Source organism: Emys orbicularis, chromosome 16, assembly GCF_028017835.1.
Source record: "Emys orbicularis isolate rEmyOrb1 chromosome 16, rEmyOrb1.hap1, whole genome shotgun sequence".
Classification (NCBI taxonomy): domain Eukaryota; kingdom Metazoa; phylum Chordata; order Testudines; family Emydidae; genus Emys; species Emys orbicularis.
Window position 1 is genome coordinate 25,407,649 of NC_088698.1, and position 21,336 is coordinate 25,428,984.

General features: G+C 39.7%; 1 protein-coding gene and 1 long non-coding RNA gene across 2 annotated transcripts; one reads left to right on the forward strand and one right to left on the reverse strand.

The window, feature by feature from the left end:
- The first annotated feature begins 82 nt into the window (after positions 1-82).
- On the forward strand, positions 83-14,479 carry LOC135890414 (uncharacterized). Its single transcript, XR_010562207.1, has 2 exons — positions 83-370; positions 14,389-14,479. It is a non-coding gene; the product is annotated as an uncharacterized LOC135890414 (long non-coding RNA).
- TCTN2 (tectonic family member 2) lies at positions 3,484-20,116 on the reverse strand. Its single transcript, XM_065417826.1, has 18 exons — positions 20,026-20,116; positions 18,548-18,661; positions 17,493-17,566; positions 16,471-16,666; positions 15,602-15,702; positions 14,875-15,071; positions 14,472-14,595; positions 13,626-13,761; positions 12,524-12,589; positions 11,701-11,829; positions 11,109-11,186; positions 10,067-10,144; positions 9,416-9,527; positions 8,316-8,419; positions 7,699-7,855; positions 6,386-6,511; positions 5,247-5,335; positions 3,484-4,041 (listed from the first exon to the last, which is right to left on the reverse strand). Exons 1-18 carry the CDS (start codon positions 20,114-20,116, stop codon positions 3,938-3,940), a joined length of 2,076 nt encoding a protein of 691 aa, XP_065273898.1. The 3' UTR covers positions 3,484-3,937.
- Between the last annotated feature and the right edge of the window lie 1,220 nt (positions 20,117-21,336).

A 21,336-nucleotide genomic window follows, 5' to 3' on the forward strand; every position in this document is an offset into this window, starting at 1 on the left:
TAACCCTTCTCCTCAGCGCGGGCCGAGCGGCGGCGAGCCCTGCGCTCCTCCGCCCCGCCCCCGGGCCGAGCGGCAGAGCGCGCGGGGAAAGGGGCCAGGGCGCTGAGCTAGGGCGGAGGCTCCTCTCAGAGCAGCCGCCAGGCGGGCCGGGGCTCGGGACTCGCTCGGCGCAGGGAGAATTCACTACCACTACCCGAGGCGGGGTGAAGCGTTCCAACGAGTTCAGCGGACCGCCTGCTGTCTGCACCACAGAGATCAGCCAGCTCACCCCCATTCTCCTCCTATGGGGTTGATGTCCCTTAGCTACAGCCTGATGAAAACTACTGAGCCTTGGCTCCTTTCAGGATTTACAGCCACACACCTGAGCCGGGTCAGTTATCTCGTAAAACCCCAACGCTTTTGGCAGAGAAGGGCGCCTTAAAACTGTAGGGGGCCTGCTAACTTGTGTGAAAACTACAACTACCCCGTCTTCACTAGGCGTTTATCTTGTATTAGTTACCTCGAGTTAAGAGCACACCTTTTCTCCCTACTGCAGGCACCTTCAATTGAGACAACCCACATGGAAAGTTTCACCAGACCCAGCTCCCATCTGGGTCACATTTTATACCCCCCAGTTTTCAAGGTAGTTCAGATTAACCACTGAAGTTTGGGCCTATTATCTTATGTCTAACAAAGAAGGGACTGAAAAACAGCAGTTTGGTTTGGAAAACCTCATTAGCCAGCTTTGGGTTTTGCAAAATGTAGATCAGGGATGGTTGTGGGCTTGAGTAATCCCCAAGGATGTGGCAAATGGATCCAGTCCTCAGTAAATTACAAAACACTTTCCTTCACCCCAAAGGGGAGGACTTTGAAACTAGCATTAAAGTAAATCCCTGGGCCCTTTGGAGGGAGATGCAAGGACAGAAAATCTGCTTCATCAGCAAAAAATAAACTGCCCTCTTCTTTCCTCATAATCTTGGATTGTCCTTACCTCTCAGGCCTGCTCTAAGTCTCATCCATTGGAGGTAAGGAAACTCCTTAACTGGGAAAATTCAGTCATTTTTAAAGCCTCTCCCTTATGAAAATGAGACTTTGAGACGTGTTTTAATGAGATATGAATAAAAATATAATTGAGACATTTACTGTCATATCCATTACTCAATCATTTTTCTTTACAATCTCATTCAAATTGTCCAAGCATGAAACAGATACCCCCAACTCTGCCTCTAAAATGATCCAGTAGCTAGGACAGATGGCAAAACTTCCATACAAGAACAGATCTAGAAGAGCAAAATATTTTTGCTTAGAAAGAGGAGTGGGGAGAGATTATAAAGACTATATACTTTTAGATAGATAAGTAAGCTGTTATTTTTTTATCATGTCCCATAAGAGCACTTAAATTTTAAATGGATACAAGAAAATAAATGCTTTATACACCTCAGAATTATCCTATAGAACACAAAGTTGCAAGATACTAAACTAAAGAGCCCAGTTTCAATTAAAGAATTATATACAGATGAGTAAAAAATAGACTAAAAGTTACATGATCTATTAATCTTTATTCTTCAAGGCAGGTGATCATCAATTGGAACTTCCACCCACAAATCCATCTTCAGGCAGTGTAGTGCATAATTGGCCAGGTTGATTGTGCAGAGCTGAGTTACCTCCTGCTGCAGCACTGGTGTTAGGCCACTGTTTAAGACAAGAGACCAGGCTAGATGGCGCCTTTGGTCAGTAAAATAGGCTAGTTCCTGGCAATTTTTAATATATCCCACTTAAAAAAAAAAAAAAAACCTAGACTTAATTCCTGCTTTTATGCAGTAACTGCATATTTCTAAATGTATCTATTTCAAACCACAACATACAGTACATATATATTTTTGTAAAGAGGTCACCTGTGAAGGGGAGGGGGGAGGAGGAGGAGGAATTTATGTCTGCAAGAGGTTTTGGTTGAGAAAAAACTGTTCTAGTCAGGAGGTTAGCCTGTTAAGTCTAGTCTCTAGAAATCATGTATTGATTTTGTTTTATTATCCTTACTCACTATTTTGTGAATCTTGATCTTTGATAATAAACTTATGATTGTTTTCACTACAAATATATCTCAGTGCTGAGGTATTGTACAAGGAGCTGACCCTGAGTTGAATCAGTCAAGCTGGTGTGTATACTGTTTTCTGCGAGTATTCAGTGCATAAAGGGCTGAACACTACATGGGAACTCTTCAGGGGGGCTTGAGGACTGGAATGCACCTAAGGTTAACCTATAAAACAGAGTAAGGGCTAGGATGACTCAGAGAAGATTGTCTGGATGCCTAACAGACTGGTGGTATCAAGGCACTGACCCCTAGTTTAGCACAAGCAAGCCTCTCTCTCACTGGAGGCAGCGGGGTAAAGGTGACTCTCAGTCCTGGGAAAGTTGAGAACATCACATTCCCACACTAGTAGGGTTACCATTTTTTAAAATAACAAAAAGAGGACACTCCAAGGGGCCTCGCCCCCGCCCCAACTCCGCCCCCTTCTCCAGCCCCACCCCAAATCCGCCCCTTTCCCAAAGTCCCCGCCCCAACTCCGCCCCTCCCCTGAACGCTCCGCCCCCCTGCTCCTCCCCCTCCCCTGCTTCCCGCGAATCAAATGTTCGCGGGAAGCCTGAAACAGGGAGGCAGGCAGCAGGTAAGCTGGGGGGGCGCGAGGAGGCACGGCCCAGTCCAGCCCCCTGGCCGAGCGTCTCGGGCCCGGCTCGGGCCCTGGGGCGCCAGCCCCAGTTCCAGCCGAGCGCGCCAGCCCCGGCCCCGGCAGTTCCAGCTCGGCTCGGGCCCCGGCCCAGCCCGGCTCGGCTCCCAGGGCTGCCGGTGTGACGACACCCCCGGGGCACCGGCCCTGGCCCCGGCCGAGCGGCTCCGGCTCGTCCCCGGCGGCTCCAGCTCGGTTCGGGCCCCGGGCACCGGCCCCAGCCGAGCAGCTCGGGCCCCGGCAGCTCCAGCTTGGATCGGGCGCCGGCGGCTGAGCGGTGCCAGCCCCAGCGGCTCCGGCTCCGGCCCCAGCGCGGATCCAAGCCCCACGACCCCTCCCTATTTTCCCGGACATGTCCGGCTTTTTGGAATTTCCCCCCGGACGGGGATTTGATGACCAAAAAGCCGGACATGTCCGGGAAAATCCGGACGTATGGTAACCATACATACTAGTTATCCACGGCGTCATCCAGCAAAAGCAAGAAAAACAAGACTATCTTAAGAAAATAAAAAACAGCCAATTCTTTTCTTTAAAAAAATATTTCTTGTTAACATGTACAGAAGGAGAAATTGTTTTCCTTTGCAGATATATTTTTAAACAACAATTAGCATCACAAAGGGAAATAAACACAGTGACTACTACTGTAAGTCAGATAAGGCATTTATAGCAACTTTTTAGATGATGCTTTTTAAAATGGGAAACCAACTCCATTGGGATTATTGCTACTATTCCAAATGATTTATTTCCAGAGTGATCCAGCAAAATGGAAGAACTAAATTAACTGTAAAGCTCAATCTTAAATTGCTTAGAGAACACTAGTTGTGTACTTGAATTAATCATTAACTGAAGTTTTTATCTTTTATCGGTAAATACTCAAACGTCTTACAGTTTAGGTATGAATCCATCCAAGCACATTTCTGCACCCATGCAGTGCACCTCCTAAATCAATGTCACAGGAATGCACTCTGGCAGATCCATTTACAGGATCTAGCCCTTAATTAACAAATTCTTTTTTAAAAAAACCTAATACAACCATTTTCTATATAGAACAGACATTAATTTTACATCTGAGTATTTATATAAAAATATACAAAATCCAGAAATTACTTTTTTCACAAGATTTATAATAAAAAGTACTACTTATTGAAACATTGGTTGAATACAAAAGTGTAAAAAAAACATTAATAAAATTGTTCTCTTTATACTCTCAAATTTTAAACTGTAGTATTATTTCACACTTTAAGGATTCTGCTCCAAGGATTACTCAGAACAGCTGCGAGTAGAAAGAAAAATGCCAGTATCAAGCCTTTGGCAAGACACTGAGAGTATGGTTCTCCTGAAAGAAAAAAAAAATCTGAATAAATATAAGGATATGAAAACCCTGGCCCTAAAGTTTTATTTTTATATTGAATTAAAAATTAGGCAAAGATAAAAAGCTACAGAAAACAACTGAACATGGACCTGAATAAAATAATGTAGTACAAAACAACTTGAGGCCTCAATCTTGTGCTGAGAACAGTAGGGGAAGTCCTCTGTACCCTTGCAGTTCTCATTGCAGAAGCAGTGCCTTAGTGTGCTTTACAAACATCAGCTATTTAATCCTCGCAACCCCCTATTAAGCAGATCATACTCATCTTTTACAAAAGGAAAAACTGAAAAGTTAACTGATCTACCAAAATGGCAAAGCCTGGATTGGAACACAGGAGTTCCTAACTCAATTAGCTGAAAGTTGCCAAATGCTACAGGCAAAGGCAGAATACAGAACTTGACAGACTAATAGGCCAGTATTATAGAGCAAGCCATGCATTCTTTTTTATAAAGTAGGTTGGCCAGAAAGAAAAGAAAACTAAACAGAATGGCGATGTAGTGGGGTGGTCACCCCGCTCCTGCCCTGAGGGGGTTAAAGCAGACCTGGAGAGGGTTGTGGCGGAGAAATGCAAGGTTGACTGGGGGAAGCAACCACAGGTGGGGCCATATCCCAATCAGGCCACAGCTGGCCCTATAAGAGGGCTGAGGGCCAGAGACTAAGAGACACACTCTCTCAAGATAAAGGGACACCGGGGTCCGGGAGGGACATGGGGGCCAGCGGCAGGCAAGACAACGGCCTGCAGAGGGCACTCTGGGCTGGAAGAGCTAATCCCTAGGAAGAGCTAATCCCTAGGACGATCAGCAGAAGGCGCTGCGCTAGTGAGTCGTAGACCCGCCACAGGGGGATAGAGAGCTTTGAAGGGGCTAAAAAAGGAACCTTACTCTCCTTAAAACAACATTTTAAAAATACCAATAAACCCCAAGCGAACTGACAAAGTACTGAGTCTGGTAACTATTCTTCATTTTTTCCCCACTTATCTGCCAAGATACAATATAAATCCAATCATGGACCGTAAAGAACAATTTAACAAACATACTTTACAGCTCGCAATTTCCAAAAGACAGGAGAACTTCACTTCCCTATTACAAAGCATCATGTAATTTAACTGATTTTTTTTAATATTTGAAGAAATCCTGATAACACATTGTACTCCACACACACTACCTTTTTACCTGTGTAATACCATGTCAATGGATAAAATAGTTGTGGCCAGCAAACTTCATTTCGATTGCAGTCATATTCTGTATAGTTAATCTGAAATCTACAAACAATTTAAAAAAAAAATTAAATTGCAACTATGGTACAACCAGGCACCAGTGCAAATAAAGGGAAAAACAAATTAGAAAACTGTTTGGATTAAATAATCTTGCAGCTGTTTCTTCATGAAACTATTTTTTCATGAAAGATCAATTAAAACAGGAGCATGAAACCTGAAGACTTCCTTTCTGATCAATATCTCTCATTTTTAGCCATGGGATGATTTAAGGGAATGTTCCTTCTTGTGATGAGCACAGATTTACACCAACAAAGAGGATTCTTTTCGGGGTAGTACCAGGGTTTTAAACCAGAAGAACTGGGATGAAACTGAGACGGGAAAATTTAAGTTGAATATAATGGAAAAAAGTTATTTATGGTAAGAATTTTTAGTCCATAACATAGTTTCCTGAAAGAAAGTCTCATCTCTTGAGAAATTTAAAACTAGACTGGACAAAGCAATATAAAGTTTACTATAAAAAACAAGCTTGATTTACTGGGGCTGACCTAACAGACCTTTCCATATATAATTCTATGGTTCTAGTAGCAAGAGAACAAACACCATGCTTTAGAAATAATAACGTAATTGTTTGAATGTACCTACAAGTGTCAGTTTAGGGGCTGATTCAGCACCCGTTATCCATTTGAGTGAATCTCACACAAATAATTCTACTGAGGGACTTGTCACATGAGTAAACGTTGTAGGATGAGGCCCTAGATGCTGAGTACCCTTCAACTCCCATTGAGAGTCAACTGATTTAGTGGGATTTAAGGCACTTCACAGAAACTGACACTTAACTGATAGAACAGCTGTGATTCAGTGCAGTCTAACCAGGCCTCAAACCTAATGACTATTTTCTGGCAAACCAAATTTATTATTTTATTATTGCTATTTTAATTTGGTATTTCTTCATAGGTTTCAGAGTAGCAGCCGTGTTAGTCTGTATCTGCAAAAAGAACAGGAGTACTTGTGGCACCTTAGAGACTAACAAATAAATAAATACTCCATTTCTTCATAGTCAATGTTAGATATCTGATTTCTATAAAAAAAACTTACCTTGTCATTGGAATGGGTGGTTGAGCTGGTACTTTAATAAACTGGACTGAAGCAGTGATAGGAAGAGAACTGGACTTATTTTCACAGATAATCCCACATTGGAATTGCCATATCACTGTTGAAAAACTGAAAGAAAATGAACATACAATCAGTGTAATTTATATGGGAAATATATACTCTGACATCTATTTGATCTTATAAAGGGTTTTTTAATAATATTTACAGTGTACCTATGGCTGTATTCTTGAACTGCATTTTCATAATTTTATTAGTTATTCTCTATTTTAATCCGAGCTGGGCAATATCACTCTCCTCGATCCTAATTAAAATTTCAATACACTGAGTTTAATACAAATGCTTTTCACTTTTATATTGTCTTTTCATCATGGCTAACAAAGCATTTAATAAACATTGATGGAAGCCTCACATCACACTGTGATTCAGGTAAGTATCATGCCAATGTTACCTAGCAGTAAACTGAATTGCAGAGAAGTTAAATGGCTTGCCCTGGGTAACTCAGTCAGTCAGTATCAGAGCTATGACCAGTACTCAGAATAGCAGTCAGGTAGGATCCCTAAGCAACAATGCACATTTGCCAGTCCAAACAAATGCTCATTTTGCATGGACAATGGGTAAATGCTTTTTTTTTTTTTTTTTTTGCTGTCACAACTTTGGCATACACACAAATTTTACCTATAAAGGTTTATATTATCTTCATCTAATGAGATGGAATGTATAAAACTTACTGCTAACGTGAGCTTTTGACACTTGAAACTTATGAGTTTTTGGTTATTTTCTTCCGGAGTTTTTCCACTTATCAGGCTTTCAGATATATAGCTTGCTACAAATGTGTATCAAGTGAAGTTACACAAGTAAAGTTATTTATAACCAGAGAGAAACATGGCTGCTAATAAAAAAGAGACTGTCAGGTTAAAATAATATTTTAAAATAATACATTTCCTTACTGCTGTTGCTAGCAACACTGGAGGAGACCCTTTTTTTTTTTAAATTGTTTCAGTTTTAATAAGTCTATTTTATCTTTCACCAATAATTTACTTTTTGCACATTTCACCTTGAAAATGAAAACAAGCTAACCAGAAAGCGAAACTGATTATGTACTAGAGCAGCTGGATTTGGGTTGCAAACACTACAGAGAAGAGGAAACCCAAACAAAATCCTAGATAATCATGAAAAACCTGTAATCAACTGTTTTTTTAAATCTACATATTTTTGGTCTCATTTATCCAACAGTGTCCAACTATATTTGAACACAATATTAATGAAATATAACAACCACCATGATTCTTCTGTACCTGATCTGTACACCGAGTATCTCTTCCTGTGCAATCCCTTCTACTGCACCCACATCAGCAGTGATTATGTGAATATTCAGGTTAGCAGGAATATCTGAGCAGATGCCGTTCAAATTTCCAACACTTGCATTTGCACTAGGATTAGGTGGATCTAAACCTATTCAGGAAAACTGAGTTACTTAGATTTGGAAAAAAAAAAATAAAAACATATTTTAAACATTATCACGATGCAGTGAGATACTAATAAATACTGCATAGGAATAACACAAAAATGTCTTTTCTTCCTTGGATAAAAGAGAGGTTCCACATGAAATGCTGAGATTGACAGTAAAAATAAAATTTTACCAATCTGTACACATGACATAAATTGGCATTTTTTATTTCCTCATTGTCATAATTTTTTTCCATAGTATCAGTATTTATATTTAATGTGTGGGGGGATGGCATTGCATGTACACAGAAAAAGAGGATTTCTCATAATTTGAAATTAAAACAGTTACCATACACCTTTACTATGGTTTTATAAGAGAAACTACAATGTGATTAGAATATTTTAAAGTAAAACTAAAATATATATTAATCTAAGATACAGATAACAAGATGAAGCTTTGACTTACGTATTATTTCCACCAAGTCATTTAGATCACTGTAACTTGAGTTGCCTCTCTTCCCAACATGAGTAGCTTGTATTAATGAATTAAGTCTATCAGTTACATCCTCCCTGCAAAACACTCATGTTGTAATACATTACAAATAAACCTACATCTATACCACTCTGGGCTGTGATTTTATTAGATCTTGTCAGTACTTGTACAGGAGATCCAATATGAAAACCCAAGTGCTGCTGGAATTGATGCGGATGACTCAGTAAGGTGACACACTTCCTTTTGAACCAGTAAACTCCATGCCCAGGCATGATGCAATGAGTTGCTATGCTACTGGAGGGGCCATTTTCTGAATGAGATGTAAAACAAGGGTATCCAGCATTTGTTGTAATTAAGTACCCATCCCTAGAGAGGAAGGCTAGTCCAGTGCTTTGAACATTAGTGTGGGACTTTGGAGACCTAGGTTTGATTCCCAACTCTCTCACAGATTTCCTGTGTGCTTCCGTTTCCCATCGGTAAAATGGGGATAAAAGCATTGCCCTAGCTCCAAATGGTGTTGTGAGGATAAATACATTCAAGATTGTGGAGTCCTCAGAGATTATAGAAATGGGGGCCCATGGGGATTTTTAACAAGAGATATTTATTAGTAGTTTGAAGTTTCAAAATTCTCAGTACAGGCACTTAACAAAAAACAAATTTCAGCTATTTGAGTTATTCCAGTGAAAAAAAATAGGTCTTTTTTTTTAAATGGGGAAAATTAATTTTATTGACATTCTCCCAACTCCAAAACAATTTTAAAGATTTTGCTGAAACTACTAAAAAAATCCCCTTTAAAAAGGCACTAAAAATAGCCATTTTCAAACCCAAAAGTTACATACTGGTAATTAGAAAAATATGAATGTGTGAATATAAGAGGCTTGTATGGGAACTGTTTTGCAGCATCGGCTAAAGTAAGACAAAACAAAAACCCACCACTATAATAATAGCAAATTAGTTAAAGTGCATCGGTTTCTTATTTTGAATGCTAAGATAAGAGTTCTATAAATATTTAAAGCCACAAATGAAGGGGGGGGGGAGAAATAGGAGGACAGGACAACCCACATATACCTCACCTTAACTGACCGCAATCTTCATTAATATTCACTTCTAAAATGCATCCAGACAGTGAATTTAATCCAAACAGTACTGGTGTGAAAGTTGCTGATGTACACAAACCATTGCCAACTACAAAATGAAAACATCCATTTGTGTTTCTCATATCAACTTTTCAGTCTCTAGCTTGCAAATTTGTAGAAAGCTACTTTGATTTAGAATGCTAAAACAGTTTAGCTCAAATACAGTACTACTAAAATTCTATTTATCTTAAGTGTCCATCCATTTTCATTTGTAGCATCTTAAAAATTACAGATTCTTCAATTCTTTGTTTTATTGCGTATATCTTGCACTTCCATATAAATGACAATACTTCATATTACCTGTTAGTATATTTTTCCAGTATTTCAGTAGTGGTCTTTTATTCAAGAGAGAGCACTATATACAAAATATAATTATGATACAGGAAAATCTGATTTATACTTGTATATTTAATTGTATTTGGAGTTTCTATTATAAATTTATCTAAATTCCAAGAAACATTAGATTAGCAACTCAGAGCAGTCTGGGAAGGCCAACATAAAAAAAAAATGAAGCAAAACATAATAAAATTAGAGTATTTTTGGTTTATATTGTAGTTGTGATTAAAACAGCATATCAAAAGGTAGTACCTGGCTGCCAAAGTTTTAGAGCGGTAACAGTATCAGAAGAAATATTTACCGCTCTAACAGGTTTGCCAACTTGGTAACCTAAACACAGAAAGAGAAATTGTGAAAGTTTTATAAGAATTAATCAGCATTGACAAACATTTTTATAATACATAAAACTCCCCAAGTTCTTAAAGGTGCCATGGTCTAGTGAATTGAGTTCAGAAATGAAGGCTAGGAACTACTGGATTCTAATCTTGGCTCCCTAGCTACTCTGTGACCTTAGGGATAATGATACAGACCTCCTTTGTAAAGCGCTTTGAGATCTACTGCTGAAAAGCACTGTATAAGAGCTAGGTATTATAGTTAGTCTCAATTACTCTCCCATAAGAGTGTTGTGAGGATTAGTTAGTGTTTGTAAAATACTTTCTAAAAGTGCCTAGTAGTATAATCATGAAGCCTTCTCATTTTGCTAGAAGTATTGTCTCCTACAATTCTGAACGTGTTGGGGAACCCTAATTGACTGATTAGGTGCTTAGTTTCACATCTAAACAGAACTTTTCATTACAGCAAGAATGGTTTAACTTCAAACAAAAGAGTATTAACGACTTTCAGAAAACAGTAAGAGCCAAATTCTACCTTGTGTTAGCTGGCTGCACTATGGAAGAGAGGAAAGAGGGCAAAGAAAGCCTCTTCTCTTCTATCTTCCTATGCAGCCACAGAGCAAGATTCTAATTCAACATTCAAGGGAGCATTAGGATGAAAACTGCTAATGCATCATTTCAATGGGAATACTCACAGTAGCAAGTACTATGCCTGGTAGTGTTTTCACGATCAGACCCTAATATTTTAGTTCCACAATATCTGATGATACTTTTCAGCATTATCAATATTAACAGTGGCAGGGTAGAAAACAGGGAGGCTGTGATGATCAACATTAAGACGAAATGAGAGGGATACAAGAAATAAAATTGGGCACAACTGGTTATGGCTGTCAATAAAAAAAGATTTTTTTTCCTTCCCCCATCAGCCAATAGAAGCTTAAAATAAAACAGAATAGTATTACCTGGATTCCCAGATAGTTCTGTTGTATTAGTACTATTGAAGCTTACAAAGTTTACTGAAAATCTCTGTGTCAGTATTTCTATTAAAAGAAAAAAAGTAAATAATTTCTTAGCAAAAAAGTAGTCCATTGCAATATTTTTGTTACTTAAAAAAGCAATTGCATCAAAAATTAAACTCCCTCTCCTCTCCCCCGGTCACAAAAGTCTTGTTAACTGACGTACACATCAACCAGCAGCTGCCATTTAGACCCACACTCTTGGATTGTGCATGCTCATATACGATTATATGATTTCAGAAGCTAATTAACACCTTCTGTGAAGCTTCTCAAATCCAGCAATGCAAGCCACTGACACGCCTTTTTTGTGTAAACAGTACTCAATCAATGATTGGAGGTTGATATTCTAAGAAATAACTACCCTAAAACAAATAATATACCAACCAGACACCACCCGGCTCTTCTTAGCCCAATGGAAAATTCTATTTCAAATTGCATTGTCTTCTGATGTTTGATTAAAAGTATTTTTCACAAAACTTCTATGCTGAGAAAAAAACTATTTCTGAATAAGCAATTTTGTAGAGATGCATTACAGTACCTCCATCACATAATTCTCCAATGAGGACTGTGACATTTATTTCCTCTATTGTCTTGCCTTTCCATATGAACATATAATATTCTGCAAAGGTCACATTTATACATAAAACCTCAGTAGACTGAATGTCTTCTGCAAAGAAAAGAACAGTTCAAATGATGGAAACCATACTAATGAAAGAGGTTATTATGCCTTAAGGAAGATTTTCTACAGAATGCAATAAAAAACTATCTTTAACAAAATCTTGGGCATAACAGCCTTCATTCTAACTTTTTTTGAAAAACAAAAACACCTCAGTTTTAGTGTTTAGTTATTATGATACCATACCAGCTCAGAGCATCTATGATGCACTCTTCTAGCCTGGAGATCTTCTACATGAAAGTGTAGATCAACTGGCTGTAAGATACATTTAATGAGAAAGGAGGTCTTTCAAAATACCAATCTATACATCTGCATGTGGATGGGGCTCAACTATTATACTTGAGTGTAAACTTTAAATATAGCCAAAGGGATCCTTACATCTTAACTCCATTACAACTGTTCATTTTTTGTTCTATAAAATTACTTTTGCGACTGGCTAAGATGTATAAGGACTAGAGGTCTGATCCAACTCCCACTAAAGTCAATAGATTTCTTTACATAGATTTCAAAGGGAGATGGATAAGACTAATATTTTTCAATTTGCATAGCACAATAAGTTTTTTTTGTTTTTTCTTTTTCTTAAAGTTTCAGGTAATTGCAAAGATCTCTTTTAACATCTTAACTTAATCATCATCTCCTTGTCTCTTTAAGAATGGTAAGAATAACATTAGTACAGAAAACATACCTGGTTTAGTGATGAAGTTACGTACATCAGTTACATTCCCATAGATCACATTTTGTTGGACAGTGTCTGACAAGAAAAACAGTAAATTCAGCAAGTCTAACTAGCAAATGAGACACAGCCTCATACTGTTTCCTCATCCAAGGTAGAGGATTTATTAAACTATAAAAGAATGAGTTAGAAAATAAACCAGCAGCTCTCAGTAAAAGTCTATACAGTCGTTACACCACAACAGGTTCCTCTGAAAGAGCATGCTTTATATGACACAACAAAATAAGCTATTTTTGCTGAGTTGCTCTATTAAGATCCAGAGTGATATAACGGACCCAAGCAATGCCCTCAGATACACAGGTACAACAGGAAGACTGAATTAGGCCCAGACACTTTAAGCCACTAGTTGTACAATACACATTTTCAGAAGAGCAGTAATGATACTGACACTCTGTATTTTCTAATTATAATCAGATCTTTCTCATTAAATGATAATGTATGGTGTTTTGAAGGATTAATATACTCCCACAGAAGTGCAACATGTGACAAGAAGTGAGGTGGGGGAAGTATTTTACAATGTAAAGAGAATGTCTTACCTTGGAAATTTATTGGCAAACAACTTAAGATATGTTGTCCTCATGCTGGCACAATGGCCAGGGGGTAATGTAACTATATCTGAGACCCAGGAGACAATGCTTTCTACACTAGGAGAACAAAGTGTTACAGAGAAGCCACTTATGGATAACTCTAAAGGGAGGATAGTGTCTGCCCTTGGCTGGGGGAAAAAAAAAGCTCTTACAACAGTATGAATACATGAAAGGAATGCTCTCAATGGGGGGTCAAAATCTGTTTTTGGTGGGAGAGGGGAAACTGAGGAAGTCATAGCCCAAGCTCAAAGTCTCATATCCTGAATCTGGGGACCCTACAGCAGGAGGCTTGCCACAATAACCAGTCAGTCAACAGTTGAATGGCTAAAATGCCTTGCAAGGGAGAAGTTGTTAGATCATAACAAAAATAATGCAGGATATCATATTGTCAATCTTAGGACTTTAACATTACTATATCTATTCTTAAATCAATATCAGTACATTTTGTCAAAGCAAACACAACATACCTCCAGTACCACTGGTTATCATCACATTATGAGACAATCCTTCCTTGTAAGCTGACAGGCTAGTAACACATTTAACATCAAAATTCTGAAGGAATGCTACTGGGGCGTTTCCAACACACTGCCCAGCCATGGATCGCTGCATGCAGTTCAACAGAAAAGAATATGAAGATGGAATTTATTCTAGCTCTACTGTTCAAGCTAAAAAGCACACAGCTATTTCATTGCACACAGTGTATGTACTATGCCCACCTACACTTATCTCAAAACAAGCATGCTGTTAAACCAAATGATTTATATAAAAAGAATCAGATTTTAAAACACGGCTTTCAATAATATTACAATCTAATTCAAGGTTTCACTCTGATTTGTAGACCAACTACAATCAGTGACTCTAAAATGAAAATTCTAAAATGTAAAGAAAATTAGAAAAAGCCTGGGTAGTTGAGGTAATAGAAAATAAACAAAGTTTTCAGTTAAAGAGCAGGGAATATAAAAAATACAAAAATATGTTAAGAACCCCTAAAAAATTTAAAAAGCAACAGAGAGTTAAAAATTTTAAGTCATGCCAAATTTGTTTATATTTCTTGACAGTGTATTTTTCTTGGTTAAATTCTAAATATTAATTTTATATGGGAAAAAATTGATGGTAGAAAGACGATGTTTATTTTTTTAATGTGAATTTTGTGCTAGTTGAAAAGTGTATTTCACCAGTTCAAAACAGCTAGTCACAGAATTGCTTGTATCTGTCTTTGTTCCTATACAGTGAGACAGACGGACAGTGAGACTGACAAATAAGGAAAAGAAAGAAAAAACAAAAGCCAAATACTGCTAACATGAAGCTATTACCTGACGAATTGTAAAATACTCATTCTCTGTTGTCATAATTGGATCTCCTTGTTTGTAACCACTTAAAGGTTTTTCTGGAACAGTTTGCAAAGGAATCTTAAATGAAGAAACTAGAGATGAAGAACTGCAAACAAATTTAAAAAAATAAATGATTAGTGTATCACCTATCCAATGCAAATAATTACTCATTATCTCTTTCAAATCTCCCTCTTTCATATTACCTCAAAATCCATACACACAGTTACGTTTTACTATAAAACTTAAATAATGCATATATTTTAAAATGTTGGTTCTGGATAGTTCCTGTAAACAACATTATTCGCATTACACAAGTGGCATAACTTCTTTGGCATATAATAACTATTCGATACATTCACTATGACCTTTTTTTATTAAAACTTACACAGAGCCATGGTAGAAGTAGCCAAGAAATGGTGTATTGTTAAGAGAAGACTGTACACACAAGAAGGGAAACCAGTCAGGAGCACTGTTCGTTGTCTGAACAGAGCACAATTGGTCAAAAGGCAGGTTTACATTCCCACCAAACACTCCAGCAAAACATGATCCACTGAACAACTGCTTCAAATCTGGCGTGCATTCCTTGAAATAAAAATAAAAAGGAAGTTGTTTAACATGACAGGGCTTTTTTTCTGCTTCACCAAGGATGCGCTCTCATGGCAGGTGATATACATACCAGGGGGTTATTTAAGAAGTGTCTCCTAGCACTATGAGGAGTTAAGATTAAAATGGAAATACGGACACAAATGTTGTATTCCATAACACATTTAGCAGAGCCATAACATTTGAGCGGAGTATGGCCTTTTAAGTGTTTTCACTATATCAAGTTTCCCTTTTTAAAATTCTATCATTAAAAACCAGAGGGCAATAACAGAAACAGTGTTTCCAGTGAAATTTAGTGCTTAGGACACTTCTAGTGACTGAAGTCCCCTATTTATATTGTTTTAAAGTGATGTACTTACTCTTCAAAGACAGACAGTTGATACTAATCCACAATATTTTAACAAATAATTTCTCAGGTATTTTAGTGGACTTTGCTATATTTCCCTAAGAGTACTAGTGACATAAAACTTTAAAGGGAATAACTTAAAAATTAAATGTGTAATCAGTACCAGATCACAGCAACAACGAATATCACAAATTCCAGCTGTCAGGTTACAAGGACAAGAGCCGAGGGGCTGGAACACTTGGTTAGGGATAACTGTTGCATTTTCTATAAAAGCATAATATAAAATAGTTAGGCCATAAAATTAACATTTTCATTTGCATTGCAATCCCACTAACAGATTTATATGACAACATTTTTTTTAAAAAGAGAAAGTAGGCATTAAAGGTTATTCCTACCTTATACATTTTATTTTTTAAAATATTGACAAATAGTACCAAGGATCTTTTATTGCTGCCCTATCTCCAGTTTTCCAATTACCTTACATTTTGGGCCAAACCCACCCCAACCAAACCCACTAAGGACTCCCCTCTAACAGGCAACTTCACATGTCTAACCTAAAAGATTAGAAGAATCCTGTTTCCATTAAAACTGAACAGATGGAAAGTGACTGCTAAAATAAATCAGACGTTAGATATCCACATCAATATATTTTAATCATCACTTCTCTTCTGTTTAAAAAAAATAATGATAATTAATTGAAAAAAAAAAAAAACAATTACTACTAGTTTGCCTCACAAGCAATGGAACTGCAAAGGTAGTTTAGCTTGTAATTACCTTATTAAGTCAATTTTGCAAATGCCCAAAAGATACAACTGTAAAAAAAATTATGGGGTGAAATGCTAGCTGGCGCAACTGATGTTAATGAATGTGTTGGTTTGATTTAATCCTTTGTCTATAAATTATAAATACATTAAAGTTTGGGGCAACAAGAGTTAGCACACTGGGAAGTGCCAAGGAATACATACAAATATTCAAAAATTAAACTAGAACCAGCCAAGATACTGATTTCTTTTTAACTACCTAAACATTTACCTGACACATTTCCTGTAAAGGAAGAGTTGGCATATATTTCAGCTTGAATCAGGAGATTTGCCAACACTGTTGAACCACGGCAAGCAGAAACTTGAAGAGTCTCAACAACGCAAAGTGGCTCCATGCAGCAATCAGTTGTGTTAGACAAACACAACTGCAGGTTTCTCATCAAGGTTACTGTCACTTTGGAAACATTCTGAAAAATATCAGTTAAAGTTTGACAGCTATCTTTAAATTTACTAGATTATACTTAGTTATACCCTGCATCAGCTTTGTGCAGGGCAAGCATGTATCCCTTCTGCTACCTGTGTTATAATTGAAGCCTCTGTATATCGTTGTATCAAAAAGAATATTTGTATGGGACAAAGGTCTGCATTGAGATTTGCAAGTAAACAAAGCTGTGAAATGTATGCAGATATCTACACAGATGTTTGCTCACACTTAAATGAATTATACTACCTCAAAACTTACATGCACAAACCTAAAACAAGCAAAAGGATTCATGTTTGGTTTCTTATAGAGTCCTGCCAGCTGTGGATTGGACTAATTTTGCTGTCCATCAAGGCCTCAATTTAGAAAAACACTTCTGGCTGACCACAAGCAATGCAAATCATGGTATCCCACAGAAATTCCAGAATTCATAAGAATAAATAAAAGTGATAGTCTAGCATTTACATAGCACCTTTCATTCTTATATAACACCTTTCAAAAGATCTCAATCCCCTTCACAAACTACAGACAGATAGCAAGTGCATCTACTTCTGGAGGGGAGGGCAGCAGGAAACCACTATGACAGAGTTGAATTTTGACATAGGATATACCATACCCCTAAATCCCTACTCTTATGAAAAATGTCATGGGATCTTCAGTGTCCACAAGAATTATTATTCCAAGAAGAGATGAAGACAAGAAATCAAAAATGGGAATTCTTTATGCTACCATTAAATTAGCTTCACATTAACTTTTAATACACCAAACTTCTACTCCCTACCTTTAGAGTGAAGAATCAGTATTTTACGTACCATACCACGAGAAACATTCAAACTCCATTCACCATATCTGTTACTCCCACTGCAGTGTAACAGTGGCAACATTCCTAAATTTAAAAGAAAAAACGGTAAAATTTGTTTTGCTGCTTTCCGTCATTCTCATCTACACATGGAGCAAAGTTAAACCCCAATCCTGCAACTGGCTCCATATGGCAGGATAGATAAAAATCACAGATTTATTTAAATTGGATTTGTTTTAATTTTGTTATTTAAATTATAATAAATTTTTCTTTTTAAAAATAAACCTTTTTAAAATTAAATCTGAATTTCATACAAAATATGTTAAGGCCTAGATTTATTATAATCTCTTACAACTTTGAAATAAAAAATAAATATGCTGAATCCATGAGCCTCTTTCAAAACCTTTGAGTTAAAGGTTGCTTTTCTCTATAAAGAAATAAGCAGGGGAAAACCATCTAACTTTTGAAAGTCAAGCTTTACAAATATGGCACAATATTAGTAAATAAGCAATATATTATTCACCATTTTGTAACATACTAAAAATGTACAATTAAGAATCTGAAAATATTAAGCTACATAGCTGCTTAAATAAATGTATACAGTTATACTGTACCCTTTTGTAGGTAGCAAAAACATGTAACAATCTAGTGTAAAGACTATTTAGTTGTAAATCAACATGTTTTAATAGTGATATGAAACACTGAGAATACACCTTTCTTTAGAAAATTACTGAAGTACAAATGGAAAAGTTGATGAAAATCAATTATTTAAATTGAGGCTTTTCACTTGGTGATTTAAATCACCATCCACTTTGTCTCATTGGCAGAGTCCCATGTCCACATGAAGCCTCAGTGGAGACAATGGGGCTCTGTGCAGTGCTGGTTGTAGGATCAAGGCCTTATTTGGTCAGTGGTGGGAGTACTCTGGAGCATCCAGTACAGAGGCAATTGTAAAACAAGGTATACAATTTTCCATCCAATCATCTTAGGAACATAAAGGGAAATAAGATTTCAACTAATATTTGTTTGACTGTAATTTTTAAAAGTAATGGTTTTAAGTCATCTCACCTGTCTCAGTGTTCACATGTATTACATTTACAGCCAGAACAACATCTGCTGAATTCCCAACTAAAAATGAACTGACTGTGGGCCCAGACATGTGGATAAAAGAAGGCTGAAAGACTAAAAAAAAAAAAAACAAATTGGTATTAATATTCAGAATATCCTCAATATCTTATATTTATTACAAAATGGGGTGGACACAACTTGATTTTTTTCCCCTGGCATTCTAAGTTTAATTTAAATCATTAAAAATAAACAAAGATCAGTTTCTCATAGAGCCCAAGAGAATAGTAGCCCACCAGATTTTTGTTTTCTACACTCAAATCTCCCTAAAGGCCTCAACAGGTCATTTAAACTTAGCCCAAACAAACAAAAAACCCCTAAAGGATTGTGGGAGGGCTATTTCAAAATTTCTCTTACTCTTCCGGACACACATGTATTTTATGGAGTCTTGTCTGCAGCCTTTACTTAATATTAAAAAGAAAGTTCTGATATCCTAAAAAAGTATGGTTACTCATCCTACAAAATAAACCTCTAGTATCCAGTAACATTTACCAATGTTAACATATTCCAGGCAGGACTAGCACCTTTGGTTTCACACACTGAAGAGTCACTTCTGAAAGCCTGATTACCAGAGTACACCCATAATGAGAGAGACACCTTGGCCTTTTCTGACCCTTCCTTGTTGTCCCCCATTCTCAATGACCAAATAGTCCCATGCAATCCATCTCCAAAAATCTATAAACACCCACTAGTCATAGGTTGACTCTCACTGCCTCTCCCATGAGCCGCAAGACCCTGACCTGTCCAGCACCTGCCCCTACAAGCCCCCTGCCATAATTCAGTGTCCCTCCCCTCCTGCTTCTCCTATGGGTCCGACTAATCTTCAATCTGTACACCCCACTCCCTAGAGTCTATGTAACCCCACCCCACTGTCCTAACCCTGCCTCCTCAGTGGTCTCTCTGACCCCTCCCCATTATCCCATCCTCCTAGCTCCCCCACAGGTCTCGGACCCCTCCACACTGCTCCACCAACTCCATCTTCTGCCTCCCCCATGGGTCTCTCTGGACTCTCCCCCTACCTCCCTCACAGGGCTCTGGGCCTTCCCACTCCCCCCCACTAGGGTTGCCAAGCCTCCAGGATGGGCCTGGAGCCTCCAAGGATTAAATATTGTCATGTGATTAAATCTCTAGGAATAGTCCAACCAAAACTGGCAACCCTACCCCACAACGTGTCCCCCCTCCCCACTTCTCACATGGGTCACTGCCTGCCCCTCCCCACCCCCAATAGTCTCTGGGCCGCCTCTCCCACACAGGTGTCTGCGCTTCATCCGCTGCCTGGCCTGCCCAGGGTTTGAACTGAACAGCACCCCGCGGACCCGAGGATGGCAGCCAGGCGGGAGACGCCCCGGGCCGAAGGGAGACGGGCCCCTCCCAAACCTAGACACCCCCCCAATAGTTGCCAGGGCCCCAACAGCACCCACCGGGGTTCCCTGGCGGGGCCGGGGTCTGGGCCCACCCCGTGGGGCACTCAGACCCCAGCAGCAGCAGCGCCCAGAGAACAGCAGTGATCATGGCGGGTAGCGGCTGCCCGACAAACGCTGCGGAGGCCGCCTCAGCGCGGCGGCCGCCATCTTGCGGCGGGCCTTGGTCGCTATGGAAACGGTTGCCAGCGGCTCAGAGGGAGGAGGGCGCGGAGGACGGGGCTGGAGAGGCCATGGGGAGCTGGCTTTAGCCTTCTGCCAGGCAGGGTGAGGGCTTGGCGGGCTGCAGCCGCCCCCCGCTGAGCGCCACTCGCTCGTAGCTAATGCTGCGAAGAACGTGTGTCCTTGTCTACCCCAGGGAATGGCCTCGACTAGCTGTGGCGGCCTGGCTCCCTGCCTGGGCGCTCCCCCGTCCACGCTGGCAGCGCACTAGTCAGTCAGGGGTTCTCAAACATTTTAATGGGGTCACCACGGCTGGTGCTGGCCCTGGGCCTCAGCAAGCCCAAGCCCCACGGCCCAGGGCTAAGGTTACATGGCCCCTGCCCAGAGCAGAAGCCCTTGGGCTTCAGCTTTGCCCGCCCGGGACAGGGCAGCTAGGGTGGGCTCAGTCTTTGGTCCCCCCTTCTGGGGGAATTCTGCATCACTGCGCTTGCGTAGAATTCATTCCCCCCGCAGATTTCTTTGCTTCCCCACAGAAAAATAACTTCTGAGGGGGTAGCAAAGGGAAGCTGCAAGAGTGGTCATGCGCCCCCTCCCCAGCCGTGCAGGCATAGGCGCCGACTCCATGGGTGCTCCGGGGCTGGAGCACCCACAGGGAAAAATTAGTGGGTGCTCTGCACCCACCAGCAGCCAGGCTCCCCTCACCCCACCTCCTCCCACCCAAGGACGCCACATCCCCGCTCCTCTGCCACGCTTCCAGCTGCCAAACAGCTGTTTGGCGGTGCTTCCAGAAGGGAGGGGGGAGGAGCAGGGGCGCAGCACGCTGAGGGGAGGAGGTGGGGCAGGGACCTGGGGGAAGGGGGTGCAATGGGGGCAAGAAGGGGGTGGGGACTTTGGGGAAGGGGTGGAATGGGAGCAGGGCGAGGGCGATGCAGGGGCAGGGCCAGGATCGAACACCCACCGGGCACAGTGGAAGTCGGTGCCTATGAGTGCAGGCAGGTTGGTTTGGGCACCTATAGCGGCTGGTAGAGATGTAAATCACCACCGGGGCTGGGCAGTTCTGCATGTGAGAGAGAGAGAGATGCTCTCTCCCTCTGGCTCGCTATTGCAGCACGCTCGGCGTGGATAGGCAGGGCTTTGGGGTATTTCTGA